At 36.3% G+C, this 10304-nt stretch overlaps 1 protein-coding gene across 6 annotated transcripts in view; it reads left to right on the forward strand.

Annotated features, from left to right (window-relative positions):
• Positions 1-10304, forward strand: part of PHF20L1 (PHD finger protein 20 like 1) — a 59708-nt gene that overhangs the window by 40814 nt on the left and 8590 nt on the right. For 4 of the 6 annotated variants that reach the window (XM_038125108.1, XM_038125114.1, XM_038125125.1 and 1 more), the window contains 7 exons: positions 388-552; positions 943-1124; positions 3026-3125; positions 4254-4340; positions 5399-5594; positions 6004-6373; positions 9902-10064. In XM_038125108.1, coding sequence (XP_037981036.1) covers positions 388-552; positions 943-1124; positions 3026-3125; positions 4254-4340; positions 5399-5594; positions 6004-6373; positions 9902-10064 — 1263 coding nt within the window. The remainder of the gene's footprint in view (positions 1-387; positions 553-942; positions 1125-3025; positions 3126-4253; positions 4341-5398; positions 5595-6003; positions 6374-9901; positions 10065-10304) is intronic. The other 2 variants (XM_038125152.1, XM_038125146.1) reach the window with 1 other exon arrangement.

The following is a 10304-nucleotide window of genomic DNA, read 5'->3' on the forward strand; positions in this document are numbered from 1 at the left end:
AGGCAAGAGAGTCACCAGCAGCATCTCTAAGAATAGCAGATGTGCAGGATGAATTGTGGAAAAAAGAAGACTGCATAATATTCTAGGAAAAATCACCCCTCTGTACATTCAGAGATGCTGGAGTTGTAATTGGTGATGCTTATCTATCGAACTTGATTATGTTTCTTACTGGAAATTTTCTAATAAAATGTTACGAAGAGCTTTTGCCATTTCTTATTTACAGTTTCATCATCCTGATACCTCAGCATTGATAGTCTTTGCTTGTCAGCATAATGCTGCAGTAAAATCTATACACTTTTTTATTTTTGCATTTGTTATAATTTTTTTTTTTAATTTTTAAATTTTTTTTTTTTTGTAAGAGTGACTTCTTTTCTTTCAACATTTCAGATTACTCAGATTATGAAGACAGCTCTGTTGAATTCCTGGACAGGTGCTCCTCTCCCTTAACGCGGTCCTCGGGCAGCTCTCTGACCTTGCGCAGTATGTTCTCAGAGAAGAACACTTCATACCAGTATCCAAGAGCTATCCTGTCTGTTGACCTTAGTGGAGAAAGTAGGTTGAATGAACAGCAAATTTCAGTTTGTAGGTTTAATTTGTTAAGAAAGGGAATTTTAAGGGAAATGATTCGGTTTATGTTTGGGATTGTGGCTAAAAATATGGTGACTGATTTATCCTTCATCTATTTAAATCAAAATGCTTACACTCCTCAAGCTGTTCCACATTGTACTTGCTCTGGTTAAGTGTTGCTACTCTGCATCTGAGGAGAGCATGTTAAAGGCATTTTGCAGAATTCATCTTCAAATCTCACATATCAGCAGTGTGTTTGAGATTGATTTTTTTTTGCTAGTGCAGATTAAGATTTTTACCTGTCGAACCTCCCTTTATTCCTTTCAATTATCGTGTCTCTCCACACACAGTTTCACATGTATTTATTTCTATTAGACCTTTCAGATGTGGAGTTCTTGGATGATTCTTCCACAGAGAGTTTATTACTTAGTGGTGATGAATACAATCAGGATTTTGATTCAACTAACTTTGAAGAGTCTCAGGATGAAGATGATGCTCTCAATGAAATTGTTAGATGTATTTGTGAACTTGATGAAGAAAATGGCTTTATGATTCAGGTAAAGAAGTTTGGTGTGTGGAGTTATTTCCATGTGAATGTTTTGCTTATGAAGGTTCCCTTTTAAAGTGTCACAGACTGGAATTATGTAGAGAGCTGTACATAAGTGAACAAGAACAAAATACTTCTTTGTTCTGCACTTGGTTTGGCTCTGTACTATGGATGCAGAGCTGTTTCTCTAGCCTGAGGTTTCTCTAGCAATTTGATACATAGGACAAATTGCTGAGTAACCTTTTTCTTTATAGCCACCTGATAAATTTGGAATCAAGGATCCTTTGCTGCACACAAACCATTCTGCTTCTGTTCCCCAGACCATCCTGATTTTACAAGCCCTCCTGGCTTGGCCTTTGTGCTTTGCAGTACCACTTGTTGAAACCTCTCTGCTCAGTGTAAATGTCCCTCCTCTGTGTGCAGCATGTCTCCTGTGCAGACACTAAGCACTGTCAGTACTGTGATGTGTGTTTCATCTTTAGAACAGCACTTCTCACACTGGGTATCACTACTAAGTTTTAGAAACTGCTGAGCGTTTACATCTTAACTTGGTATAGATAAAAGGGAAGAAGAGTATACCATGTCTGCACAACATTCAGGCGTTGATAGATTACAATTCCTGCTGCTTATTACTTTGTACTCCAATGAGGAGAGTATTTCCCATCTATGAGTAATTTCAAGTATTTTTTCTCAAGCAATTTATAATGCAGGGATTAAATCAAATGCAAAAAGCAGTAAGGAAGAACTCTGTTATCAACAACTTAAAAAGGGTCATGAACCTTCTGTGGTTTTTTACCCCTATTCAAAATCAGGTTTGTATTTGACTACTGCTGTGGTACAGTTCCAGTTGATAGTAGGAGCTCTTTGGTTGAGATTTAAAGGAAACAAGTAGGGCTGTCATGTGTTAGTGGACTTACTGTTCTGGACCTGAGAGCCCTGGAAATGAAGGGCACACGGGCTGTCTCAGGGAGCAGACTAACAGGCTGTGCTGTGTTGGAGGAACTGAGCAGTTCAGCTGTGGTAACAATGTGGAAAAATGGATGGGTGTAACAGTCTTCTGAGACAGGAGGGGACACAGTAGCTGTAGTGACAGGAGGAAAGGTGACTTCGGTGTTTTGAGCAGGCTGATGCTCAAAGGCATGCCAAAGAAAAGAGGAGAGATTTTCAGCAGTGAGCCAGCAGAAATTTAAAACACTGGCAAGCACAGAGTTGAGAAAGAGAAGTATCTTTATAGCATGTAGTTTCCTGCCTGTTTTTGAAGTTCAATGGCAGCCTGATTTTTCCTTTTCATGCTTGTCTCACTGAGAGCAACCAGTTTGCTGTTTCTAGGCTCTCATGTCTTACCACTTCTATTTTGCTCTCCCATTCTCTTGTTTCTCCTCTTTCATTTTCTCTTAATTTTCTTTTTCTTTTAGATTTTCCATTGGTGCGATATTAAAAGCACATCTTTCTAGCGCACTGGAGAGATGCTTTGTAAATATAAATAATTAAACTGAAGAGTTTTCTACTTTTCACTGTTATGCTGTAATGTATTACATTATCTTTCTACTTTACTATAATATTATACTCTTGTCTTATGTTTCACTACTAAATATATAGGTGCTAAAATACTGAATGTTGTAATAAAATACTATTTAATATTACACCTTCAGTTTCTTTTTTTTTTTTTCTCCAGTCTGGAGTTTGTGGTTGAGGTAACTTTCAGGTCTAGAGCTCTTTTTTTAGCTTGATGTCTTTGTCTACCCAAACACAAATTGCCCAACTAAAATAATCTTGCTCAAGCCAGCTATTTAAATTAAAGTGCTGTTCTCTGCATTTTGATGATTCAAGAAGTAGCTTTTGGGTTTTTTCATCTACTTGTCTCAGTTTTAGTTTTTGCTTTTGTTGTGTTTTTTTTTTTTCTGATGTCAGTGTGAAGAATGCTTGTGCTGGCAGCACAGTGTATGCATGGGACTGTTGGAGGACAGCATTCCAGAGCAGTACATCTGTTACATCTGCAGAGATCCACCAGGTATGGATGAACCACCTTTATTTGCAGCCCTGCTTGGGATTTTTGAGCAAAGATGTTATGAATTTGCTTAAATTGTTCAAGCTTTGTCTGTTTTGTGTTACGTGTGATGCTTCTATGGGGCAAGTGATTCTAAGTTTGGCTCTGAGCAGAAACTTTTGTGTTAGTAACATCATGGTCAGCTATGCCAAATCTTATCCATGAGTTCAGTTGCCATTGTTTTATTTGTTGAAACTTAATTCCCCCCAAACCTTAGTACTTTTTAATGTCAGTGTAGTCTGGAAAGCCTTTCTAAAGAAATTATTTTTGTTCAGGGATCTGTTTTGCCAATACTTGGAATCACATTTGTTCATTTAAATATTTTCTTAGGGGAAGAGGACTCAGTACCACAGTACACTCAAACATGCTGTGAATGGTATTTCATAGTAATTGCAATTTTATAATGTTTACATTAGCCCAGAACTGTGTAAAAGTGTGGAACTGAATATTTAAAATACAGAAAATCCATTCCATCTTATAGCAAACAATAGTGTACAAACAGCATATGTTGAACTTCAGATAGTTTGGTCAAATTCGTAAGAACTAGGAAAACTGAAAGCATTTAATTAGGAAGATATTGATTTAAAAATTATTCTGTAATAAACCCATCTTTATTAACAGTTATTTGGAAAAAAAAAGAAATAATTTGGAAGTAAGTTTTTTGTATTTTCTTCTGACAATTGATACAAATGCACATACCTGTCCTTTGGTGAAATATCCAGCACTCCAGCTGTTTCAAAAGGGCAATGAGACTGCAACCTCAAATTTACTGTCATTCTAAATTCAAGAGGTGAAATATGAAAATTGCAGAGATTTTATTAGCTATTTCTGACATGAAATATTAGTAAAGTAGAGTTGGTTCCATATGTCCCAGTGTGAATCAAAACTGGTGGTAGAGAGTCTTGTCTGATAGTTCTGTGTGGTGTCTCTTTGAGCGGCCCAGCTTTTTCTTACTAAACCCAGCTAATTTGTCTTGTGCTCTTTCCCTGCACTATATTAGGTACTTCGTTTTCCCCTGCTGTGCAGAGTCTGTGTCCCTAATTTTTATCTTCTCTCCCTTCCTAACCATTGCTTCTTTTCTTTCTATGTCAGGAGAAAAAAGTCATTCTCAATGTCAGTATTTTAAAGTGTATTGGGATAATGGGCAAAAAGGAGATAGACAGGGTATTCTCCTGAAAGGTATGAAGGGCTTCCATCAACCCGTTCTTTGTTCTGTCTATGATGATAGTATGATTTGAAATCGAGTGTAAGATATTGTCAGTCCGTCTGGGTGCCTTGTTGTAAACAATAACATTGCAATACTTAGCATTTCTAGTTTTGGGTGGGCATTTTGCTTTTGTTTTATTTTGTTATGGGTTTTTTTTTATTTGTTTGGGTTTTTTAGTAGTTATTTAGCTACTGTAGAAGCCTTAGCTAAATACTCACTCCTGCTGGTTGGGTTAAGACATAGCAGGGGAGACCTGAGGCCCACAGACATCAATACCCTCTCTATAAGTCTGGTGAAAGGCACCTCAAAGGGGAGTGTAAGAGCTCTGCTGTCAGATAACTGAAATATCTGCTTTTCCTGAAGCTTTTGCTTGGCTTCTAATAAATAGATATTGACTTCAGTATTGAAGCAAAACATTTGTCTTTTAGAAACAAACTGGGTGTTTTGGATATGTCCCTATAAAATCCACTCTAATATTTCTCTTGGTAACTTACTTTTTTGGGTTTTTTGTGGTTTTGTTGTTTTGTTTTTTTTTAAGAATGCCTAAGTTGAACTACTTAGATAAATAAAATGTCAATGTAAATTTTTTTTGGTGATTTTTATTTTGATAACCCATTGATAACCCATTTTTGATAAACCCATTCTGGGATTCTGTGAAATAAGATGTCCAGCCAATTTGTGCAAAATAGTGACTGTTGACATCTTAGATACTTCTGCATTGTAGAGAGTTTTCCATGGAAACATAGATCTTAATATCATATAGTTTGATTGCAAAGGTGATTAGATTTTAATTTCAAATGCCATTTAGAGGGGTCTTGAGGTTTCAGGCTGATGTTTTCATAAGTTTTGACTTTCTTCTTAATCCACAAAAACTAAATGTGTATATATTAATAGCAAAATCCTGAGTCATCCTTTCATGGATGTTAGGAGATATTTAGGCAAGTACAGCACATAAATATAGCACTCTAGTTGTAAACATAATTCTGCTGTGGCTTTAGATGTCCCTCATTTTCTTTATTGCCTACCCCAGGACAGAGGTGGAGTGCCAAATATCTCTATGACAAAGACTGGCTAAACAATGGACACATGTGTGGATTATCATTTTTGAAAGAGAACTACTCTCATCTTAATGCCAAAAAGATCGTGTCAACACATCACCTACTGGCAGATGTATATGGGGTAACTGAAATACTGCATGGACTGCAGCTGAAGATTGGGATACTGAAGTAAGTATCACTCCAGGCTTTATTTTCCAGCTGTATATATTCAGGTCGCAAAGACTACCATTATTCCATTTGCATTTTTCTCTCACATTGAATAATATTTTATATTGTATAATATTTTAAATAATTCAAATGCAAGATGTGCAGTACCCTCAGCTTCAGCAGCAGCTAGGTGTTCAGCACCCAAGCAGATCTGGTCTATTGGGATTATTAGTGATTTTTTTTGGTAAATTTTGTGTTAAAGGGACATTTTAGATTTATCTTAAATTGATGAATGACCTAGGAATACTTCTTGTTTGATAATGGTGCTTCTCAGTAGTTAATATCTAGGAGAATTGGATGCTTAATAGTTCAGTCCTCTAAGTGCACTAAGTTCTCTATAACTTGATTTTTTTCCTCCCCTTCATTGCAGAAATAAGCATCACCCAGACCTTCATCTCTGGGCTTATTCAGGGATGAGAAAAGAACAAGAACAAAGAACTGTTGGGGTAGAGAAAAAGTTAGTGACTTTGCAGGATGCTGTTAATCCAGCTGAAAGGACGTGTCATAGTCAAAACCATAAAGAGCCACCCAGTATACCCCAGAAGATGGAAGAAACATACATCACAAGTGAGCACAGTTACCAAAAACCACAGAGTTTTAGTCATGACTACAAAGCAGTCACTGACCCTATGAGCTCAGATGAGGAAGACACAAGTAGCTTTGAGGAAGATCAGGAATATCACACAGAGAATAAAAACTGTTTACAGTATTCTTTTAAAGATGGTGGCATGAATGAGCAGGTAAGTATCATTCTTCATCTGGGAAATTTTATTTGGAAAAGTATGTTCAGTCTGATAAAACTGAAGTACCCACAGGTATTTAAAAATCTTTTTTGGTGTAAGTCAACATATTTATCAAGTAAGTCAGCAGAAATCACTAGAAGCAAACTTGGATCACTGAAATTGTTCCAGGTGATGTATGTTCATTTCAGCTGGTGTATGAAATAGAAGGTATGGTTTAAGGTATTGCCTATGCTAAAAATAATTCTCAATCCAATGTTTTGAGAGAAAGGAAACCCCATTCTTAAAATGCAGGGTCTTGGAACAGAATTTACACGTGTTTTTTCAAGGTGAGGAGAATGGGACAGGTTTCCCTTTTTCTCTCAGTTTGGTTATCTACATGTGTTAGGGGGTTTTGGTTGTTGTTTTTTAAACCAAGTCTTTTTAAATAGTGTTCATTAGTGTACTGTATTCTTCTTTTAATAGCCATCTGCATGTAATCATTTACTGACCAAATAATTTCGCCTCATGTGCAACTGCTTTTCAGTCGTCTATATTGCATATTTCTTCTAATGAAACATTTTTAGTCAGAATTATATTTTGCTGTTTAAACATCTCTTTCTCATTTTTACACTAATTGTTTGAATCCATTATTTGGTGGAAAAGGTCTGAAACTTGTTAATCTGGTTTTAGTGAACAGTTCTCAGAGCAAAAACCAAAGAGAACCAAACCTTTCTGTTTTCTACAATACCAGCTGTATGAGGATAAATCTTGCAACTCATCCCCCTTTAGAAGTACAGTTTCTGGTGTGGAAGAAATTAGTATGATGCATCTTTTTTCTTTTTAATTTTAGTTCTAAATGTGGCATGTAAGCTGTACAGTCTGAATGGGGAATTTTTGGCTCATTCTAATTAAAAATACCCATTCTGTGCTAAATTTGCTACATTGCACAACTATATTCAGATTTCTAGTAAGGAGACATGCAGCAGTGTCAAATACTTTTGCCTTCCAAGAGTAGTTTAAATCTTCATTGTAACAGTATAAATAGTATAAAGATATTTAGAATTAAAGGAAAATATGCATGAGCAGTTAAACAAAACTAGTATTTCCTTCAGAGATTCAAGCATATATCTAAAAGGCTAGGTGCTCTCTGATTGACACTGTCCTCAACAGATCTCTCTTGGTTTAAGAGTGTTCTTTCCTTTGGGGACACCTTGATCACCTTTCCAGTAATTAGCCTTGATACTAAAATAAGGTCTTCTGCCTCAACATAATAGGCATGGAAAAGGTCTCCTTGGTTTCTCCATAAACTTGTTTGCACTTATCTTAAACCTGACATTGAAGGACCATTTTAAAATTATCTGACTTCTCTCTAAGGTGCCTTTTCTCCTTTCCTTGTCAAAGTTTGGTTGGGGCTTTGAATTTTCCTTTCTAGCATTCTTCAGAGCCTTTTAATATTCTGGTTTTCCATACTGTTTTGTCTTACTCTAATCTGCAGTTCTGCTACATACTTCCATTTCTCTTACAAACAGTGTTTGGATCAGCTGTTTTCAAGTCCCTTTTTGGGCTATGCACTATCTTTAAAATTGTATTTAGTTTCCTTGCTTTTGCTTCTGAAAGCACAAGACTTCCCCACCTGAACCTCCTGTTATTTCTTGTCCATGAGCTCTTATCCTTAACTCTTCTCCTGCCATCACTGCCTAATTACCTACATTGATCTCATAGGTTAGAGGAGAACCTGTTGAATTTTGTGAGGTTTTTTCCAAGGAGCCATTTGAATAAATGTAGAGGTCATTAGAAGGAAAAAAACCCAACATTTGTGATGTTATTTTGATATTCAGTTTCTTAGCTTTGAAATTTTCTCTAACTTGCTGAAGCAGGCTGAAAGATGATTTTGCTTTTAGAATTATGGATTTGGATCCTTTTGCAGCAAGGGAAAAATGGCATTCCTCTAGTTTTGGAGCGGGTCTGAAAATTGTAAGGAATAGATCATTTCTTACTTATATTGGAAATATTTTCATAAGATTACGAAAAGTTTGATTATTGAAAACACTGTGGAAGCAAACCTGATGCCTTCAGAGAAGGGATTTAAATATCATAAAGGTATCAAAACTCATACCTTTCAAATAGAATCTATATCATACATAATTTTAACTCCTCTATTGAATATTATGAATATTAACAATACTTGTCCCATCTGAGATGCTAATAAAGCTGCCTGCAGGTCAGTCAGAGTTTTATTTGTTTGGTTGGTGGTTTTTAATTGATTTTAAGTCTTAAAATGAAAGTTGGGGTTTTTTTGTTTAAGTTGTAACTTAAAATCCTTCAGTTCCTATTTTCTTCTTTACCTCTCTTCTCACTCTTCCGATACTTGACTGGAGAAAGAAATATTTTAATAACAGACCTAACACCATTTTTTTTCTTATGTGGTGTGGAAAATTAGCTGAGCTCTTCAGATAGATGTATTAATACAATTAAAGTCATTCTTTGCTCTGGCATTTGGCATGAGCTGACACTGGGTGAGCATATCTATCTGGCATTCTAGTCCTTAAAATAAAATCTTCAGTAGTGAAAGAACTTCAGTGGATATGAAGTCATAGTGGATCTAAAATGGAAGCTGTTAATCCTCCTAATTACCTGAGATGCTGAGTATTTTTTACTCATTAAGTCTGATCTACTTTCACTCAGTAGCTGAAACATCAAATACAGAAAGATGAGGAGCTTGTGTATTATCTCTGGCATGCTGTGAAGCTACTAATTATATTGCAGAAGTCAATCTTCCTCAGTTTGCATAACTCCACATGTTACTATAACTGTCCCCAGACATGTTCAGTTCTACCCCAGACTTGTGTCTGGAAGGTAGGTGGGGTAATAGCAGGTAGGAAGAGAAGTTTTTTGTCTTAATCAGCAAACAGAACAGATTGCTCAGAGAGGATGTGAAGTCTCTCCCCTCACTGGAGATACTCCAGAACCATTTGGACACAATCCTGTGCCATGTGCTCTGGGATGATCCTCTGGGACCAGGTTATCCACTGTGGTTCCAACCTGACCCATTCTGGGATTCTGTGAAATAAGATGTCCAGCTAATTTGTGCAAAATAGTGGCTGTTGACATCTTAGATACTCCTGCATTGTAGAGAGTTTTCCATGGAAACAAACCTTAGGATTTTGCACACTTTTGGTGGCAGTAGACCCATGCAGTTCAGCACTTTATAATTTAAGTTGCTGTTTATATAAAAAGGGCACAGAAATACAATCTGTCTTACTGCATTGAAGAAAGTATTTGAACTGATAAACTTCAGTGTTAGGGAAATGAGGCAAAAGGTATAGATGCGTACTTATGTGGAATCTGCATTTTGTTATTTTAGTCTATTGATGTGTCATATTATGTGGCTTTCTGAGTAAGCTTTTTGTCTTGTATACAGAAGTACAATTCTAAGCCAGCAGAGTTTATCCTGTGACTCAAATGTTGAAATCAACACCAGAAATTAAAACAAAGAAAAAAAAAATCTTAAATGGCAATTTTTTTCTTTCTGTTGCTCCTATGAAGAATTCTGCTGAAGGAAACACTGTGTTTGTTTGTAATGAAAGAAAAGGCTCAGAAGAACAAGTGGACACACATCTTCAATGGCAGCTAAATCTTCTCACCCATATAGAGAATGTACAGAATGAAGTCACCAGCAGAATGGACCTGATTGAAAAAGAAGTTGATGGTAACTGCATTGCCAGATTACTTGTCAATGTACCTGTAGAAACATCTCTCTTAACTGATGTATTCAAAGTGATCTGAGGCACTGAGGATGGATTTTTAAGTATTCTGTTCAATTTGGGTCCCAGAATTATAAGCAGAGCTTGTACCCTTGATCTCCCCACCCCCTTCCTCAAGTTTTCAATGCCAGTAAAGTAGATTAAGCACTCAGGCTCAGACTTCAGAAAGCTTAGATAACTTGTTT

This window comes from Motacilla alba, chromosome 2 (genome assembly GCF_015832195.1).
Source record: "Motacilla alba alba isolate MOTALB_02 chromosome 2, Motacilla_alba_V1.0_pri, whole genome shotgun sequence".
Lineage (NCBI taxonomy): Eukaryota > Metazoa > Chordata > Aves > Passeriformes > Motacillidae > Motacilla > Motacilla alba.